Consider the following 21,795-nt stretch of genomic DNA (forward strand, 5'->3'; position numbering starts at 1 on the left):
TTTATTCCAGATCTATTTGCCACTTGAGTATGTACAAAAACATGCAGTCAAAAATATCTATATAACCTGACTTTCTGTGAATTTAATTCAGCTGTTTCCAGCTGAGCAAAATTCTCTTAACAAATATAATGAAAACATATGCTACCCCTTAATAAACGTTTAAATATAGCCACTTCAAGTCTTTCCCTTCACTTCTGTATTGGTGCAATTAAGGATTATCTGTCCAAAATTATAAGGCCAAGCTTTCTGCTGTGAGTCGGCATGGTTCCGTTGTTTTTCACGGATCAATTAACACACACTGGAGATTTTAACCATTGTTGTCTATAATGGCTAATTTGCCTATTACAGGGAACTGAGAGCCATCTGTGTACAGTACCATAAGAATACACCAGTGAAATGGAGACTATAAACCGACAGAAAATGACCTATGATTGTAAGAGATTCAAAGACATAGACATGGTGCAATACCTTACCTTTGTAGACTGTAGTACATCGGATGTAACTTGCTTAGATACTGCAGAAACAGTTTTTGGTGCAAGTACTGCTGGCTTTTTGGGTGGCCTGGGAGGTGGATGTAGGGTTTGGTTTTCAAATCTTCGTACCATATAGTATTCCTCTTCACTGATCTCTTCCACTGTTGTCTTAGTCATGGGAGGTATGACTGTCTGGACATCCTTGCTGAGCAAATGGACTGACATGTTTAAGCGATACACGGGAATCTCCCAGCTCTCTACTGGACTGCTGGCACTACTGATCAGCAAATAAGAATCTGTGATTTCTTCTTCAAGCTGCAGACCAGGTACAGCAGCCAAGACATCCTCCTTAATGGAAAGGTCCCTCACGGACACTTTGACATTAAAAGGCAAACGAAATTCTTTGCAAATCTCAGAAAGCTGGTACTGCTTTTTGTCATGAATCACTTCCACAAAGCCACCTTCCATGTACATAGGCAGGAGCACTTCCTTATATGCATCACTTAGTATTTGTTCACAAGCTAAAACGTCTATGACTTTCTTTCTTCCCTCATACAGAACTTCACTAGTCTGACGTTGTTGAACTAGAAATTGATCTCCAACCGATACAGAGAAAAGCTCTGTATGAGGAGAATCAAAGGCTTTAGTTGCTACAACATGAAGCTGTTCCCTTTCACTTCTTGCTATCTCTAAGTCATAGGCAGTTGGAAACTCCCGAGGTCTTCTCTTGAATTTTCCTTTGTAGGTCATAGGGATTAAAAAATGTCTTTTGGGGGAGTCACTTCTGATCTCGGAGGCTAGGACTCTTGTAGCCTGGTACTTTTTGTGGATGACAATCTCTTTCCCTATATGCAATAAGTTATAAGGTTTCTGTCTTCCTAAAGGCCCCTCCATTATCTCAGCAACCATGGGAAATTCCTTACTTGTTCTCTCAAATACATCTTCCAAAGACAGTGGCTGAAGGAAAGAGCTAATATCATAACAGTCTGTTATATCCTTGACCTCAACGTCCAGATCAGAGAGGATATGAACTATGTCCTTCCGAACTGAAAACAAAAAGAAATACATTCATTATTTTTTTGTTTGTTTGTTTTCAAACTGATATTGGAATAAAATATACATGTCATGTTAGCCAGATAGATACAAAAATTACCTTCCCAGTGTGTGCAACTCCATATATGCCTGTACAATTGATTGGGCCAGTCAAAGTCTAACTGTTTTAATTTGAGATGTATGGCTATCAGATATGCAGCAGACCTCAGAAAGGGAGAGAGAAATGAAATGAGATAACATGAGAATAAGGTATGCAAATATACGAAAGTTTAAGAAAAAGGAAGAGGAAAAATCCAGTTTGCTATTTTTCTTATAGCACCTCCAAGTTTTTAATTATCTATTCCTCTTACCAAACCCTTTTAATTGAGTACAAGATGTATTTCTATTCTTTTATTTCATAGTAAGTTCTGGTTTCTTCTGACAAATGGGTGGGGAAACACTTTTAATGAATAAGAGCATTTGAACCCATTAACACAAGAGGTTGTTATGGCCAGTCTGTGACAAATAAAAATTTTTATATTTGTAAGAATAAAGAAAACATCAGTAATTATTACAAAATAATATCACTTCTTAAAAACGCAAAACTTTTGTATAACAAAGTCTAAGTTTATTATTACTGAATGAGGAAATTTCCACTATAATGGTCCTCTGTGGAACTCTTGTATCTTTTTCTGAGGTACCTGGATTTATTTACTGTTAGAACTGAGCCATTGCCTTTAACAGTCTGACAGGGAACAACAACATTTTTATCACAACTGAACTTGCAAAATTTTGGATGTAAAACTTCCAAGCTCAAAACTGACTATGCAATTAAGGTTTGTTGAAGAATTTTGCTCCAGATCGGTGGTACCACAGATCGCTGACCAAGGCAGTAAAATTTAACAAGCAAATATTATTTAATGGCTCTCTTCATTAAGACTTATTCTGCATAGACCTGCACACATGTATAGTATATGCTGGACCCACACTTCCTTGTAGCAGAACATACTAATATTTTATACCTAAAAGTTGGTATCAGACATGTATTTTACGTGACAGATTTCTATGAGAGTGATTCAGGATTTGTTTACTCCCACTCTACTTTTCTCATATTAACACACTCAGGTGACAAATACCCTGACCACCACAAAGAAAAGTCAGTGAAGGAGGAACAATTAGAGAAAATGAAAGAGAAAATGAGCAATTGAGGGAGTTCCAGACACAAAATTTTGTTCATTATTAAGAATGAATAAAAGTACAGAGGATTCCTGCTCACAGCCTGTGAAAATGTAATCTGCTATCCCTCTTATCAGGAATCCTTTTTAATTGTGGATAGTATTTCTCATACCTTATCTTATGTCTATTTATAGTTCTAAAAATGGTGAAAATGCATTTTTCACGGTCCACAAGTAGTTAATCATGTACCATGAAACCTACTTTTGAAGTTTGTATTAAATAGTTACTTAGGGCATATTTAATGCTTCTTAACTGTTGCGCACACTATGAAACATAAACAGGCACGCAAATAAAATCAACAAATAAAACTCTCACTGGAATATCTGATTGGAAGACAACCGAATACGACACATTTCTGAATCTTCTAAAAGTTTTTTAGAAACATTAAATTCTTACTGATCCTGAATATGTATCTAAATGGTCATAGGAATACACTTAAGTGAATCCAGCTGCAGGAGTGGGGCAAGATCCCTGAATATAGCTAGAGCTGCAGAAAACTAAGTATTTTATCTTGTGAAGATATACTTTCCAAACTCACACATTAAACCACATAGCAAGCACCGTGGATATCTCATGAAAAGCATTTAGTAACTATTGTGATAACAGTCTCTGCTCATTTTTATTTCTGTCTCATGTATTTTATCTCTTTACTTATGTCATTCCCCAGAGAAACTTCCATTGTGAAACCTTCCTGCTTACTATCCTCCTGAGTGACATATTTCTCTCACTATTCCATTTCTGTGGAGTTTAGTGGTATACTTCCAGTAAAAGGAACAGGCAGCAAAACCTTCCCAAAAGCTAAGCTCCTATCCTCCAAACTCTAACAGGGTGGGTGCATCAACAAGAAGAATTGCAGAAATTGTCTGTGTTTGTGCTGTCCTCAGGCAAGGTCGAACATGTTAGTTTAAGCTCATTTTTTGCTTATGTAGGAACCTCAGTTCAGATAGGGTATGCTACGCAAGCGTACATGGGTCATTGCTATAGCTCAGCTATTCAAGCCACAGTAACTCAGGAACATTTCACTGTGCGCTTATACCTTCAAATTTTATTCCCACAACTAATTTCACTAACAGGTTTAAACTAAGGAATAGATATAAACATTGGTAAGAACAGAACCCAGCACTTTCAGTGCCACTTTTCAGTGGAACAACTAGAACAGTATTGACTTGCCATGAGAAAAAAAAAAAAGATTTTCTTAAAATAAAAACTAAAAACACAAATTACATCTCTTAAAGATATTGGATTTCTAATTCTTTTCCATTTCCTAAAACCCAGAGGTTTAAGAAATTATCTGTTTATATTCTATCAAAATTTCTTTTCACAATAGAGTAAAATAATATTGGTGTGCATTCTGCAGAATCCTCAGTCTCAAATACACAGTGTAGTTCCTAAAATGTAGTTGAGTGTGCTATAAAACATAAGTCTATATATTTTTTCTATCTCTAGCCAGAGCCATAAATGATCAAGTGGCTTTGCCATGGCTTCTCCATGAGATCAAACAAACAAACAAAGAAAATCTGAGAACTAAATTATTTCCTAAGCTCTGCTTTTCCCTATGCAATATGTAACCTTTTGAAAGATGATTTAATTGTAGCGATCAGTAAAATGGCAACAGAAAGAAAAATAAGGAAACTATCTGAATTAATATCTGATAAAGGAATAAAAACGGCAATATTATTTTTATCTTTCTGCAACTTGAAACCAGCATTAGAGGCAAATATGGGTAAGGAATTCTCAACCAAACTGAATTCCTGCCTATTTTGAGCAACTTATGTGTGATTCAGTATACTCTGCTATACAGATAAAACAGATCATTGACTTTAATTTCTACTTACATTTCATTACTGCCTGCACTTCATAGACAGGTGTTAGAATCAAGCAGCCATCAAAGTTCTCTGGCAGTGGATTAGAGGAGTCCCACGTATGTAAAGTGTTGGAAAGTTTGACAATCCGGTTTCTGCACCTAGGGATTTTCCATTCCGCAATCTCTTTCAGAGTGTATATTTGATCATCTTCGCATTCATAGAATTTTCCTTCTTGTGAAAGGGGCAAAGTAAAGGAATGAGACTGGTTGTTTCTGACCACACCGCAGTTGACAGCCATTGTTCCATTTACCTCTTCCACAGAGTTGAAGGTGATCTGCTCGCCATGTTTGATAGTGAGGTTTGCCAATTTTATATCCTCAGAGCTGTAGAAGCATGGATGGCCAAATCTTGTTGACCCAATAGCAACTTTTCTGGTAATTTCTTCAATACTGATATATGGAGTTTTATCTGCCACAACCTTATAAAGACCTAAGAACAGAAAACTTGCATTATAAAAAGGAAATGTACAAAACAGGCAGTGCCAAATTTTAGACTGTGCAATAAAAATGGGGAGAAAAGCCTATCAAAGAGTTCACGGCTGATAGTTCAGTTGCTAGAAACTTAATTCTACAAAGATAACATCAACAATGTGATATAAAGCATAGGGAGCTGGAATTAGCCCTCTCCACTCTGCAGCTACTATATTTTTGACATCCAGCATTTTTACATTTGTGATTCAAAAAAAAAAAAAAAAGAAGGCCTTTTTTTTTTTCTTTCTTTTTTTGCTACAGAAACAACAGATGTATTATCTTAAGTTCTTATCTTTCTTCTCAGGAAACCAGCCTTTAAGAAATAAATGCAGACAGGATATAAGGAAGAGCAACAGAAATGTGATCAGTGAAACACAGGTTGAAGTTTCTCCCTAAACATCAGTATTACATATTCTTCTACGTGCAAACTGAGGATTCCAAGACCAAGTATGTTTCAAGAAATAACACAACTGAAAAAGGAGCATGTAATGATAAGAATGAGCAAGGGAAATTGATCCTAGCATCTCCGATAGCCCAGACCATCAGACGGAGTGATTCACAGTTTGGGTGCTGGAGCACTGTGGCCATCACGAGGCAATTAAAGTGCTGAAGTACTGCGAGGCAGGAGCTGCATCTGAGCTTCCTTAGCCCCCAGGGACATTATTATTTCATGTTAGTCATGCCCCTTGGAGCTGGCTCATTAGGAGTTCACATCAGAAGAAAAATGTGTACGTTTCTATATTTGTGTGTGTTTTCACAGAGGAAGATGAAGTGGACAGTTTAGAGGACTAACAGTAGGGTTTAGCTGAGCTGTGTGATTAAGCTCTCTTCTTCCCAAGATGCAGTAGTGTGAATGTTGCCTCATGGCACTGCAGCTTTGAAGTTGTAGCTACAGCTACAGTGACAAAGAAGCCAAGCTCCCAGGGGGATGCCGTGCCTTTTTTCCTGTCTCCCTCCAAAACCAAAGAGCAGAAACCCCATGGCCCCATTGCCCCACACTTTTGCATCCTTTGGACCATACAAAGGGCACTGTATCCTTGCAGTAAAGGAATACTCCCACCTTTGCAGTTATGAAGGAGGAATGTGATGGGAACTCAAGGAATGCTGCTTGACACTGCTAGAGATATTTTCATGGCAGTTCTACATCTCATAAGTGGTTCACATCATGTAAAAGGGTTTAAGTGCCCCCTTTACCTCCCTCATCATTTAGCCTGGGAACTAGGGCAACACTGACTACTACTCCCTTTTTGTGGTGACTAGAGTGTGAGAGAAGGGCAGGATGCCCCAGCAGGTACCTGAATCTCAACCAGGCATGACACTGCCAGAACACAGTTTCTGCTAGATGCTGGGAAGATGCTCACTCACTCCTATCTCCAGACTTCCCCTTGATTGCAGGTTTGTTTAACAAATTAGATCTGGGGATTGCTTCAGTTAAAAATAACCTCCTTTTTTATTTATTTCTCCCACATCTTTTTCCCTACTAAGCTTATCTCCCTAAATACATGATCAACAAAATTGCGGAGCCTGTGTGGAAGCAGGGACACCTTAGAATTATATTCTTTAAAAATGATATATCAAACCATTCCCTCCACAGACTATTTTTTTTTTCACCCCTCACAGAATTGCTGTGCTTCTGGCTTCACTGTAACAAAAACTGCTACCTTTACATCACAGCTTTAGTACCCTTCTTGTTAAAGACACAAAAAATCTGTTTGGTGAATAGCCTTCATTTGATTTATCACCAGATTGGGCATGTTTGGTTCTAAGTGTCCCATGAGACCACTAGTAACTGTGGCAACTAACAGCACTGAGCACTTGTCAGCAGCCTAAACAGCAATAGCCTACTTGATTTACTGCAGAAATAGTCACTAATTGTGCCTATGTAACTGCTGTCTGCAATTCTGTGCCTTCACACTTGTCTGTATGACAGTTCACTTTTCCTGTATGAAATTAGTACCCTTGTGGAAATACATCTGCTACATACAGGTCCTCAATGTAGCACTATGGGAAAGTATCCTGACTTTTTTTCCAGCCTGCAAGGAAGCCACATCCATGAATGCAACTGCACAGATAAAACCTCAGCACATTTCTTTCTCAATGATATTTTTAGTCTCCCATAGCTGTTTTTTAACACAATTATTAATAAGCAAGTTAGCTACCCCAGTCCTAATCACTATTGAAGCTGTCAGTACAGATTGAGACAAATCGATTCATCAGCATTTAGAAAATATCACAGTGACAAGGCACCAATGACAAACTGAAATTGTGGAAAAGACAGCATCTCCAAACAGTGTTCCAATGTCATGCTTTGCAAGCATAGGATGGGCATCATCTGATAATGCTGAGAGAAATGAAATAGGAACATTCTTCATTAAAAGTGTATTCAAAGTACATATGATGTATCCAAAAGGCAATAACTATGTTTACTCATCTGTGATATAGGTGTATGCCTATTGCTCATAGAAAGCCTCCAGAATTACATTAAAAATCCTCCATAAACTATGCTAAAAACATTTCCAGTTGAAAATATCTGGCAATACACAGCCACAAGAAACCTTCTTCTCCTCTATAAGTTTGACTCTAAACTCAGACTTTAGTAATTTCCCTGGGACAATGGAGCTATTTGGAAGACAGCTATTTCAGCAGCAAGCTGATGAACATGCTGGATTGGAAAGCAGTTTTCATACGGAATCAGAATCATCAGTTCTCATACAAAACAGATAACTGGTTACCCCTAAGGCCCAGGCAGACTGATTGTCAGGGCTGGGAGCAGAAAAATCTTCATCATCTATTCCGCTTGTTTTCCTAATTTCGATAACAGAATGCCTGCATAGGCAAATAAAGAACCATGTGGACTTGCATACTTAACTTCTGTACTGATGGGGCCCATGAGTTAGAGGCCCCTAATAGCCACCTGTTTATGTTTACGAGCATGTAAAGTTCCATATGCTTCTATCTCTATAGAAAAGAGGTGAATATATAAAAAGTTATTCTGGTATGATGGGAGAAAACCACTGTGGTCCTCATCTAACTGCCATAATCTGTCACGGTATCATCTCATAAATGTTGTCCTTGCTATGACATATTTATTCATTTTTCATGGGGAAACATGCTTAAAAAATGTTATTTGGAACTATTCGGAACCTCATTAAAATCATTATGAATCAAATTACAAAACCAAATGTTTTCCAAACCTAACTTATCAAAGAATTCTCCAGAGTAGGAGACATATGGCAAGTTTGAGATGCTAAAGTTTGGACATTTTGAGGTCAAAATAATATTTTTGTACTCTTCCATAAATCATAAAATGACTGAATTAAATTCACTTAGACTTCCCTGAGAGAGCTTGGTGGACTATTGGGGGATAGGCAGATGGAAATAGTGGATCTGGAAAGAAGTCCAGCTGGTTTATTGAGAGCTGGCATTATTGCTCATGTAAATCTATTTTCTAAATAATCTGAGCTATGACCAAAACACACTGATCCCCATTAGTTGGGGGAAAATTACAGATAGAGACAAGAATCACTACACATACATAGTAACTACAGGAATGTATAACCATTGTCAGACTCCATGAATCCATATCACCTGGTAACATTTCACTAGGTGAAGTGCCTGCCTAGCTATAATATCATAATTAGTAAGCCTCAAATCTAATTGCCCTGTAATTTTCAAGAAAAGTTTTAGGCACTGACTTATGCATACGGGAGTCTGAGAGAATGATTTTTACTCGTAGTGGAGAGAAAGGAAGGCCCATAGATCCCTTGTTTTGTTCTGTGGGAAAGTACGTTTTTACAGAAGAATGTTTTTACCACCTTTTTACAGAACAATCTATGCAGCTCCCTTTTACTGGCTACATAGTGATAAAGCGTACCTCTCTGTAGTTTTATAGGCTTCCTGTTTTCAGTCCTAATTAGAGTCCTGAAGAAAAGGAGTATCCTGTTTATTCTCTCTTTTTCTTCTTTGCCCAACAGAAAACTGAAAAAAAAAAAAATCAGGCTCACCTAATAGAGCAGCAAGTAGTCTTCAAGTTAAAACTAACAGAAAGACCTTCTGTCCTAGACTACCTGTCTCTGTTCCCCAAGGTAATGTAGAAGAAGGGGATCATTTCGGTTCCCAACTTCTCTGGAGCTGACTTCGTTATCATTCCTCCACTACCCACACTTCCACCTCCTCTGCTCCAGTGACCTCTTCACATCCTGCCCCAAAGCCAAACCATTACTCTCATCTCACATCTTCTGCTGCATTTTTTCCCTCTGCCAAGAATGGTGGGTTTTCCTTCTCACCACCTTCCCAGTCTGTGCCAACCACTTTGACAGTCACAGTAAGATCTCCAGCAGATTGTCAGAGTCTATGGTCAGTATCACCACTGGAGAGCCATGTGTTAGTAACCACCCTAGCACCCTAACACGGAAGCCTGGGGATTGATTTTCTCATCACTCCTGTTTTGCAGGGCATTCACTCCGCTAAATGAAAGACCTTCAGACTGATAACACTTCAGCTCCTATCAAGGCGAGCCTTTCAGTGCCCAACCTCAGCTTTTTCACACATGCATGGCCACAGGCAAGTCTCCTGCTTTGTGGCTTGTGAAGGCTGAGAGCTCAAAGGGGTGCTTGTGCTCAGCTACATCTGTCAGGTCCTGTAGGAATGAGCAGCAGCAGCTGTCACAGACCTCCTGAAAACAGGGAGAGCTCAGCAATATTTTTGCAGAAGAAGGAATATGGCAGAACAAAATGAAATCATTTGTGCTGGCACACAGTTCAGGTGTTGTGTAAATTACCTGTCTCTGCTAACTTGTTAGTAGTGAAAATCGTAGTTCAAAATGCTGTTAGATGTAGCCATCGAAGTGTCTAGAGTGAGAGCAGATTTTTATTTTTTTATTTTTTTCAATGTATGAGTACAGAAAGAATAGCCTGGCCCTCTGAGGCATGAAAAAGAACAAATTAAAATGAGAAGAAAATGAAATAACATAGATAGCGAACTTGCAGTTGCAGCGTTTTTTCTAATGCAAAGGCCAGATTAGGACTTTATCAAGAATCTGATTTGCCAGAGCAGAAAAAAATATCTGTAGACTGCAAATACATTCAGAAAGACAAAGAGCAAGGATCGTTGAGAGCCAATGAGCCTGGCTCTTCTCTCAGAGAGACATTATTCCCAGAGTAACCTAAACAGGCACATGGCTTGCTTACACCAGCGTGCATACAGTGAAAAGATATATGGGCCCATCGCAGGCAAATGATAACTCACAACAACGGAAATGGAAAATAACATCAAAAAATGTTTATTTGCATCAGCACTAGCAAGAGAGCACTGTAAGTACAGTGTAAATACAGCGTCAGAGTCTAGAGACCTGTGGATATTTTTACTGAAGTAAGTCAACAGCAGCGTGAAAAAGATCATCCACAATCCAGTTCTGTCCTTTGTTGTGGAGATGGGGCAAGCCAGCAATGTTATTAGACTAGAATAGAATAGTTCAGTCAGAAGGGACCTGCAAAGATCAAGTCCAACTGTCCCATTCAGAGCATAGCATGTGTACATAATAAAGTGATAGCATCATAAAAGTTAAGGGTCAAGAAGAAGCAGAAATTGGGACATCTTGACTTTATAAAGCAGAATCATTCTTCTGTGAAAAAGTAAGTCAAACATATGACAAATATGCGTCTTACCAAAAAGCTCTTGAATGCACAAGGATACAGATACAGAAGGAAACGAGAGCAGTGCTCCCTGTTGGGCTAATAAGAAGTGCCATTATCCCCCTCTTCAGCATTGCTGTTCAGTACCACCCATCACGTGGTGGATAACAATGATAAATCTCAGCAAAAGGAACAGCGAATTTATATTTCTAGTGAAATAACTCAGTTTTCTAGAATACCAGTTGGGAGATTACATAAATATGTATGTAAATTGTAGTGATTATACTGAATTTTCAACAGGGCAACATCCAAATGTCAAGTTGTAAAACCGATCACTTAAATGCAAACAAATCCAGATTCACCAAGTTCAAGCATTTGAAATCACAGGTTGTTCTGTTCTAAAAGTCATGAGATTCAACATTAATAAATATAGAATTATTTTTATCACTCAGTTGTGTTGGATATTTTAGGCTTCAAATGTTCAAACTCATCTGTCAAACAAGATTTAGAATATAACTTCCTATATGTATGTATATTTTAATGATGATAGTAGAAATGTTAATAATAGCAAAGAAGCTTGGAATACAAGAAAAATGCAAGATATCTTGTGAGTTCACAGTATAGCAGTACTTCAATATCTCTAGATAGCCACAAATAATTAAAATGTCTTTGATGATTACATTTGGGCCCTATCAGTATTTGAAAATGACATTCCAAAAAAAGTCTTTTAATAAGTGGTCATACAAATGGTTCTGATACAAAGAATAAGAAAACCATTAAAGTAAATTGAAGATCCACTAGGGAAAAGAAAATGATATATAGGACTACTTCAGAGAGAAATCTGTATTGTAGAGATGGAAAATGAAGACACAGCAGAAGGTACTTTCCTGTGGAATTCAGATGAAACATTACATTCTCATGTGCTTTTACATTTTATTTGCTTCAGGAAGTGTCTTGTCTCCCACTGCAGAAAAAGCAAATGCCAGTTTGGGTGCTGGCACAACCTGAACAGTATATATGCACATGCACACAATCTCACTGCGATACAGTAGAAGAACATCAGTGATGTTACTAAGTCAAACTAAGTCAAACACTCACACACTAGAAAATATCCACATTACACTTCCTTGAGCAGCATCAGCTTGGCCTCCCACATGCTTGCAGTACAATACAATATCAATTAAATGCTTACATGCTATTTTTTTCTATAAAACTGCAGCCTCATTTGATGGATTAGCTAGACTGCTGGCCAAAGTGAATTCTGGATGTGATCTCAGGCTCTCGAGGGCTGCAGTGCTATCATGTGTGCTCTTTCCCCACATCTGTCACTCTCAGGTGTCCCCTAACTTCTATCCGAGGCACACATGGGCTCCCTCCTGCACATACCACTTCCTCTTCACACTGCTCGCTGCTTTCCAGCCTCCTCAACTCCTCTCCCCAATGGGCTGCTATTACCTGCAAGCTATTACTTGCTGCCTACAAGACTCCCAGCATATGAAATGCCCTACTTATCCATATTTGTAGGGTTGTGGTCCTCATCTGATGGACCAGCTGACTCCCAGCTCCAGTCCCTGTTCCTTGTATATCAAGCCTTTACCCTTCACTTATGCTCCTAGGTCCAACATTTTTCTGCCAGTTTCCCAACCTGGTTTGCCTCTTCCCACCCACACATACAAACAGTGTTTCCTCCTCTGCATTTCAGTCACTTCCCTATTTAACACAGCTGGGCCCTTAAAGCAGGTGAATTGAGATGAAAGCTGAATTGAATAATGAATTAGAATGACGTGTGTGATGAACTAGGTAGCCCAGGTGCAGTATTGTCCACTTCTCCCTGACAGGGCCACATGATCGGAAGATATTTTCATTTCAAATATCAAGTCAGTGCGAGATGCAAAATATCATTAGTCCATGCTGCAAAATGTAGGCATTTGGGTAATTCTTATATATTTTCCTCTAACTTTGTTTCCAGGCATGTAGCAGCCACTTTGGCCACTGGAATTATAATAAATAATAATAATAATTTAAAAAAAGCATAAGAAAGTATTTGTAATCTTTTCTATTCAAAATAATAAAATAATTATACTCTAACAATAATAAAATTATATTCTGTACCCAAGGCAAGGAAAATAGCTCAAAGTTTGGCAAAGTCACAAATAACTGAGAAGATAGCTTTGTAATGATTCTGACACTGAGTGACCTCAAATATAGAAAGCGTTCTTACTGAACATTACAACATTAATAATTTCTATCCAGGCATGAAAGAGAACTCTAAGGGTGGAAATCTAAAAATGAGTGGATTGTGTCTTGTGCCATCTTATAAAATTGTATCCTTGACAGATGAGATGTAACCTCAAACAAATATCAATCAAGGCAGCAAATCAATAAAATGCACAAAAGTGATTATTCAGGGTTATAATTCCTCAAAAACATGTATTCATGAAATACTGTACCAGGAAAATTTAGAGGTAATTCCACTTTGGCAGAAAACTGGCTGTCTTCATTATTCTCACAGATACTTGCTATGAGCTTATTAATTTTGAAGCCAATAACTTTAATCACTTCTCCTGTTGACAGGCAGCATTCATTTCCAAACATCTCATAGATGGAACCTGAAAAGAAAATCAAAAGGAAAGAAAAGTGTTCAGCATTTTATCACTTTTTCAAGTATTTTTCTCTCTTTGAATAAAAGCAAAAACACTTAAAATAAGTTATATGAAATATACTTAGCCTACAGTAACTAGTCAAATCTTCTCTTTTATTCCCTAAAGATTATAAGAAAATTCATCTTGTGACTTCAGTGATCTTGGAAGTGATCTTCATTGATCTAGTATGCACTGTCCTTAGATGTGTGTAAGGACATTAAGATTTGAAGAACATGCATTTCAAAGTTGTAAAACCAAAATGTAATGAGGCAGAGCATAGACTGCCTGGGTCATCAGGAGCTGCCTTGTGAAATCAGCAGGTGGTGGAGTCTGGGCAGGAAAGGTGCCTCTACACAGCACAGGACACAGCATAGCCCATAGAAAACAATAGACTGCAGCAGAAGGCAAAAGCTATAGACCCTACAAGGTACCCAGGGAGAGGCCAGGAGACATCAAAGTGAAATCAACATTTGAGATTTCCATAGTAACAGGAAATCTGAAGAAAGTGAAAGAAAATTGAAGGCCGGTAAATTAACAGTGGTAATCCCTGCCCCATGCTGAAACAAGCCTATTGATTCATTCCTGGCAGAAAAAGAAAAAAAATAATAATCCTTTTTTCTTGTGATGTTCAGAAGTTTGAGTTCAGGAACAAAGCAATCCAACCAAGCATCTCAGAGATTCCTCAACACAATCTGGAACTGCAGCTTGCCCTGCCAAGAACACCCTCTGTTCTCCATTCTAGCTGTGGTCCATCTTTGATGTTTCAGAAGTGTGTGTGTGTCAGGGGTATGGGGGGTGAGGGGAATAATAAAGCAAAATCATAACAAAAGCCAAGTTATGCAGAAGAAGGAAAATTCTTCCTGGTCCCTGCAGGAGATTAGCAGAAGCTTTGAGGCATAGGATTAATTAATTATATATGAAGGCAGTGCAGCAAACACATGGTGATTAAGTCTTGTTTCAGCTACATTTGTAGATAGCATTACTTTGAACACAAAAAGCTTCTCATCAGAAATGTTAACTTTAATGTTAGCTTCTATTCTTCCGATGCAGTGCATTTCCTTCTATGAACTTATAAAGCTCTATCCTGAACTGATGTGGAAGTGTGGTGCTTGGAATCCCGTCTCAGAATTTCATTTCCCTCATGGTGAGAAACCTTATTCTCATTTCCACTCCTAATTTATTGGTGACTGTATTCCTTTGCTCCGCTACTAACATTGCACTGCTATTTAAAATACTTCTGTTTTACTCATTTCCATTTCTCTTTTTCCCAAAGTGCTTCCGAGGTTAATTTTACCCTGTCTCTGGTCACATTTTTGACAAAAATCTAAAAGAAACAAATTCTCTTCATCTCCTCTGAGAAGACAAATTTTTGTTCCCACAATCCTCTGTGGAGGACAGTCAGACTTGTTAGCATCACTGATAAGCACCAGCCTTGGGCAAAGGGGAATTGAGCAGCTTGCTCTTATTTATCTCTTAGACAAACTTTGTGGGTGGAGATCTGCAAGCTTGGTATGAGAGGTTGCTGAGGGAGGGAGTCTTGTGTTGGTTGGACAGCCCTGTTTTGGCAACAGAACAGAATCTCGAGGGCCACAGTACCCAAGTGAAACCTTTTGCTTCATTATGTGTAAAATGAATATTAAAGTTAACTACCTGAATATGATAATGAGCTTAATGAAGTATATGCTAAGCGTATATGACTATAGCATTTGACTCTTCACCCAAATCACATTAAAAGTCACCCCGGGGAGGGAATGGATAAGGTTAGGGTATAATAGGGTGTTAGGAGTCAGTGAAAAAAAAAAATAAAAAAAAAAGGGTGGGGGGTTAAAAAAAAAAGAGAGCAAGGAAAAAAGAAGAGCTGTTGGGGAGAAAGAAGAAATTGGAAACCTAGTAGGGGCAGCTGACGGGCTGTGCTCCTTCTCCTTCACCAAAATGGGGACACCTTCTTGGTAAGTTCTGCGCTTTCACCCTTTGGTGAGGAATACCCGGGATAGCATTTTGCCAGCACTGTTATAATATATTAGCACTATTACAATAAGTGTGCTGATCAACAGCAATTCCCAATCTGTTATGTCTGTCGCCTTATTCAGTAAGTTCAACATCGTGAAGCTCAGTGAAAGCCCTTAGCAGGGCTTTGAAATAAGCAAGTGTTTGACAAGTCCTCCTTTAACACGACAGCTTCTAATAGCCCTTGCTTGCATCTTGTTCAGTTGAAACTCCTGTCTTTTTCTTTCATCCTTTTAACCTAGGTAGCCAGAATGGTCTCAGGCAATGACGGATATTTAAAACCTGACCTCTGGTTATATATAGCGATCAATAATTTAGATGGCCTGTACTGAAATATTGTCATTGCCCACAGAAAGTAACAATCTCTACTCCACAGCTTTCCTTTCAGGTGGGGGAGGAAAAAAAAAAAAAAAAGGCTTTTTTTTCTTTCTTTCTTCTTTTTTTTTTTTTTTGCTAAGTGTAATATCAAAAATGCAACTATTAACCCAGCGATTTTCCTAAGGCTTACTCAATATCAGTTCCAGTCACTCTGAGTATAAGACATATTTATCAACTTTGCTACAGCGCTTGAAGGCAACAAGCACTTGGCCACCACCTTGACATCACTGGAAGTCACTGGGAGACCAACCTGAGCAAAAGTCACTCTCGTATTAGCCTTAAACCAAAGCCTGAGAAGAGCACCACAAACTAATAGGTTTGTGTCAGGACAGGAGAATGAACAAGAGTAACATGAAACAACCGATGGAGTTTACTCCACCATGAAAATATGTCCAGGCAAACCTTTCTGTTGCTTGTGTTATCCTCTCATAATTGAGATGGACACCAGGGAATCTCCAGCTGCTCCCCTGAAGAAGACAGATACTAATGTAGTTTTTAACCCTATGCAGAAGGAACCTAAGCAAAAAATCCAAATAAAAAAAAAATAAAAAAAATGAAAGCACATGGCAGATGCTTTCAGAAGGCTGGATGTACATTGCCTGATTTCCCTTCCAATGGATCTAATATAGGACGAAAGGGACTACTATACTCAGACTCTAAACTTCCCCAGAAGGCTACTGATTTCCTGTTGCACACCAGGATGGTGATTAGCATGTAGTTCTTTATAGTGCCACACAAATATTAACCACAGCCAAGTGAAAGAACATGCATTCTTTCAACCAGTCTGGTACCAACCAGAAGATCAAGAGAGTTGCTGCCTTTTAAGTATAAAAGAACAATCTAGTTTTCTTATTGTAAAGATACTGCATAGTTGTTTTCTCTCCCTTTAGCCCCTGAGCAATTCAACTCCGACTAACCCAGCTTTCTCTGCTAGATATTATTACACTTCCTATCAGCAACCTAGCTGCTGCTCTAATAAACACGAGGAATTATCATAGCTCTCATTGCTTTAGCTGAGCTCTACAGGATATTTTATGACACTCAGAAAAGTGTTTGTGCAATACTTATTACATATGAGAGTGAGAGGGAGAGAAAATTGAGCAGCCTCGAAGAGGGTAGTATTCCTTTTGTGCTGAACCACCTCACTCCTCACATAAGATGCAGCAGAGATCACAAGCAACCGTGATATTATGAGGTATAGGGAATCCCAAAGGACCCAGCATGATGAGCTCTGCATTACAGAAACATCAAAAAATGAGCAATATTCCAATATTCTCACCCTTGAACAAATATTTGCAAAAACATGCTCAAAATGGGAGCTTGTGGCTACCAGAGGCTTTTTTTTTTATTCAGCACAGATTTAGACCCAGTGCCTCCAGATTACCTCACTTAAAAATAGACCCCAAGAAACCATTTAGCATATTGAAAGTAACTCCGCTGACTAATTATGGGCTTCGGGCACATTTACTTTCATCTCTGCTAGTCAGCCTTTGCAAGCACTGCCTTCGATCCACCTGGGACCCACTGTGCACCCACACGCCAGCAGTGCTACTCCATAAGAGCACAGGCATTGAGCGGTGCAGGTTCGGTGGCCTTGCTGCCTTGGGGAGATTTATAAATAATATGGTAGATGGAGTAAAGCAAACCAAGTAACTGCTGTGAGGGGAAGAAGGGAAGAGTTAAGAGGCTGAACATCTCCAGAAAATGCTGTGATTGATGAAGATTTAACCACTACTTCAGCCTGTATCTGCAGCAGAGTAGAAAATAAAGAAGGGAGGCAGAGGAGGGTCCCGCTTCTGGTTATGGCTGGTTCTGAAGGACGTACTACTTTCATCAGGTTTGCTTTTCCTCAGGCACAATAGCTTTACTACAGATTGTATTGCAGAGAGTTTGAGAAGTACAGCCCTCCACCACACAATAGAAAGTATAAGCAGAGCTTGCAAAAAAGTGAAAACACTTTTAAGTTAGTGGTGAGTCCGAGGTTTCAGAGCCAGTCTAACAGTATCCATGAGAAGAGACTAGATACACCAAACGCTCAAAAACAGATGACTGAATGACCCAAAAATTTGCCTTTGACAAAGCAAGAAAAATTTGCCAAACATGAGAAATGTGGATAACAACCTACAAGGGGTGAACAGCAGCCTGGTAATGTAGAGATGGCAGAAAATCTAAAATAGTACAAGAAAAGGGTAAAATACACAAGAAAAGAAAATCTGCACTTATAAAAGAGACAAAATACCTGAGGCAGACAAGCATATGGAGTTCAAGCTGGAGTCTACAAAAAGCATTACATGGAGCTGCAGGCTCAGTTTGAAACATCAAGGGCCAAGATAATGTGTTCAGAAAAAGATGGATTATAAACGCCAGACTGCAAACCACCAAGGAAAGTGCACAGAACAGACACACAGGGCTGTCATAGCATCTTAACTCCCAAGGTCTTTCATCTGAACAAAAACGTAAGGCTGGGGAAAACAAATGGGTTGACATTCTAAAAGCACCAGTTCTAGGAAAAAGTAATATTAAAATTAAGAAAAAGGGAAAGGGAAAGGGAAAGGGAAAGGGAAAGGGAAAGGGAAAGGGAAAGGGAAAGGGAAAGGGAAAGGGAAAGGGAAAGGGAAAGGGAAAGGGAAAGGGAAAGGGAAAGGGAGGAAAAAAAAAGAAAAAAGAAAAAAGAGAAGAGCAGAGAAAGAGCAGAGCAGAGCAGAGCAGAGCAGAGCAGAGCAGAGCAGAGCAGAGCAGAGCAGAGCAGAGCAGAGAAGAGAGGCAGCAGAGATGGTTGTTCCATTATCAGAGAAATAAACTGTTACATGGCTACATAATTCACTGGCAAATATAACGCTTAGTAATAATAACAAGGAAAGTACACCCATTCTTGTTTTAAATAAAAGAAGAAGAAAGGAAAGACATATTTTTGGCATTATCAAGAAGGGAAAGGGAATTAAGCAGCTAGGAAGAATGCTTTAAATCTTCCAGAACAGCGAAATGCTTTTAGCGGAGCAGATGGAGAGAGTGCCCAAGTATCCCAGGACTCATAGCTGCAGGACAGGTACCTTTCATCCCAGAAGAGAGGCTGGATATAATGCTTGTACAACCACCAGCAGAAGTGTGTCATAGAATTTTCCATCAATTAAGGAAGTCAGAGACCCACCTTCAACAGCTTGTCAGTAGTGATACTCATATACATGAATGGACTGACAGATACGTAGATAAGTATATAGGTAGGTATCTACCTATATGACCATTTTCATTGGCAGCTTGTAGGACTGCAATTACCTCCTTCTTCAGCAAATTCATTTCAAATGAGACCTTTCAACCAAGAGGTTGAAAGACTCTTCGGGTGAGAGGTTGGGAAGAGGATGTCTAATAGACCAAGACTGTCATTTGTAAAAGCCTCCTTTTTAACGATACCAGAATTAAAAAATAAAATATAAAATTTAAAATAAAAGAAAAAAACATTAAAAAATGAAACTGCCATCCATACAAGAATAGATCCATTTTGGGGGGGTGCAGTTGTACATACAGTATTGATTGTAATTACATATTCCTCTGCAACTAGATTGCCTTAGTCCTGATTTTAGCCCTTGCTTGGCGGTTTGCCTGGAATAGTACAATGAAGATTACATTCAGACAAGAAAAATGTTACCTATGTGATTTGTCATATAGGCATTTACAGCAAATATTTGTGCTGATAAAAGGGAGGGAGGGAAACTGCATGGTTTTCAAAAGGGAAAATAAAAATACTTTTTCCTTTAAAAGCCACAACAATTAGTCTTAAAATACTGTGAAAATACCTGCTGTGTGACAACATGACCCTGAAAGAATTTATTCAGTCTGTGTGACGTTGACCCCCCCAAAATATACTAAAAAAATAAAATTAAAATTAAAAGGGACCTTTTAGTGCATTTATTTGCTGTTGCACATAAAAGTCACTGAGTTTTTCCCATTCAAGTCACAAAGCAAGTATAAGACATTGAAAAGTAAAACCAGTAAACTTCAGGACCAAATCTTTTTGATTTGAGAAAGATATATGCAGTATAGTGCAAAAAAGCATTTTAGCAGAACCCAGAATAAAGCAGCTTATTTACAGTGATCAAACAATGCCCCTGAAGGCTGTAATTAAAGAGCTTGTTGCCTTTGAAACCACCTTTTCTGGATTGCTACTTTGTTCAATAAAAAACACGTTTTTATCCTTTCATAAGCTCATCTCTAGTTTGAAAATCTGTATTAGCAACTGCTGTGATCACATCAAAGCAGCCATAACAATTGGTTCAGCATCTTTCTCCTCCATCTTTCCTAAAACGTTAAGCAGCCACACCAGCATCGTCCCTATCATGAGCCCTTTATTTGAATTATTTCTTATTAAATGTACAAGAGTCTTTTCATATTAAAAACAACAAGATAAGATATAAATATAGTTAATGCATGAGATGGATCGTGTCATTCTTCATGTCAGGGCATGTGACAGTACCACTGAGAGAAATACCTTGTAATACTAGTTAGAACAGCACAGCAAACATCTCAGTAATATTTCTCTTTTTCTTTCCAGTAGCTTAGAGCCCCATTTGGTGACTGCTCTAGGAGTGAATGCTTCAGTGACCCCATTAGGGAGTGTTGCCTAAAATCAGGTCCATGACTAAACAGCAATAATACATCACTTCTACATAACTCCCTTTAGTCACACACATCTGGGTGCTTCAGCAAGGAGGGCTAGGGAGAGCGATGCACACCAGACAAAGGACTTGACCGTGGGGGCATAGAGGGCCATTCAGCAGGGCTGGAGCTCAAGCCCAGGCTGGCTGACTCCCAGTCCGACAGCCTGTCTGCTACAGGGTGCTGCTAAGCACTTCCAAATACCCACTATTCTGTTTTTCAACAAAGGCCACACTTTTCTACTAACGCAACCAAGTAACTTTGCAGGCCAAACAGTAGGCATTGACTCCCCAGCCCCATGAGTTTGCATCCTTGAAGAAAATAATTCGCCCTTTTCATCTCTCAGTAGCACCCACTGAATTCATTGTAGCTGGCAGGCTGAGAGGTCTTTGAAAGAAGATCCAAAGAACCAGGAGCCTGGCTGCTTTGCAAGGAGATGACAGATCTCCTGACAAGGCTTGAAAGAGGAGAACTTTGTCCCAGTGTCCTTCTCCAAATGTTCCTTTCTCCACTATTATGTTGTCATCGGTTGCCCATATGGGTGCTGCCTTCCCAGATCAGAGGTGCCTGTGTTTCAGTGGCTGCTGCAATGATTCTGCTTTCACAGAAAGGCACAACACTCTGGTGTAGCCATTCCACTGGAATTACAATAGCCTACTCTCTGCTGTGACATAGCTTGGTTAAAATCAGTTTTATTAAGGCTGCTGCAGGCTCCCAAAGTAATATGAAGGGCATAATGCATCTACAATTAGAGTCAATAAAAAAGATATCATTCTTTATGGGCATTATGTGGGGGTTAGTCAATTGTTCAGAGTTTACACTCTTTAGCAAGAAGTGAGATATATTTTTAAGTTGCAGGGAGGAGAGTTTTGCTTAATAGCATTAATGGTATTACACTCTGCTGAAGCAGAAGGGAAAAGCAACCAGTTTCTGACAAGAGAAAGTTACGTGTCTTTTTCAGTCAAGTATCTCCCAAGCACTTTAGAGGACGATGAGCATGTTGGACTTTCCCTACTGAACCCCATAAACTAACAGCTTCTGGGGAAAATACAGAGGTTGAAAATCACATACACAATGGCAGGCAAAGAACGAAGCATGCCCCAGCTTCTCTCCCCAACCCCAGGCTGTGAGAGTAGCTGCAAACCGCACGAAGCTTTCATCTGCCCAGGTAGCTTCCTGCCCCTGGAAGGTGTGCCCACCGAGAGTGGGTGATCCCAGCTCCCCCGTGCCCACACGATGCTCCAGAGGCCCAGCATTTGTGGTGGTTGTGAAAGCGGCATGAGTTTGGTAGCCAGTCCCCTATCAAGTGACTGAGTGACTTACTGGGTTTTCTAACAGGTCTTCCCTTTCTAAAGTGTCCTAAGCAACAAAAATCTGTACATTTGGTCAGTCTGGGACAAAAATCCTCC

At 39.2% G+C, this 21,795-nt stretch overlaps 1 protein-coding gene across 1 annotated transcript in view; it reads right to left on the reverse strand.

Annotated features, from left to right (window-relative positions):
• THEMIS (thymocyte selection associated) overlaps nucleotides 1–21,795 on the reverse strand; it is an 80,713-nt gene that overhangs the window by 51,485 nt on the left and 7,433 nt on the right. Inside the window, exons 2-4 of the mRNA XM_035538664.2 lie at nucleotides 13,160–13,318; nucleotides 4,577–5,035; nucleotides 474–1,519 (exon numbers count right to left, since the gene is read on the reverse strand). Of these exons, the coding sequence (XP_035394557.2) occupies nucleotides 474–1,519; nucleotides 4,577–5,035; nucleotides 13,160–13,318 (1,664 nt within the window). The remainder of the gene's footprint in view (nucleotides 1–473; nucleotides 1,520–4,576; nucleotides 5,036–13,159; nucleotides 13,319–21,795) is intronic.

The sequence above is a fragment of the Cygnus atratus genome, chromosome 3 (assembly GCF_013377495.2).
Source record: "Cygnus atratus isolate AKBS03 ecotype Queensland, Australia chromosome 3, CAtr_DNAZoo_HiC_assembly, whole genome shotgun sequence".
NCBI lineage: Eukaryota > Metazoa > Chordata > Aves > Anseriformes > Anatidae > Cygnus > Cygnus atratus.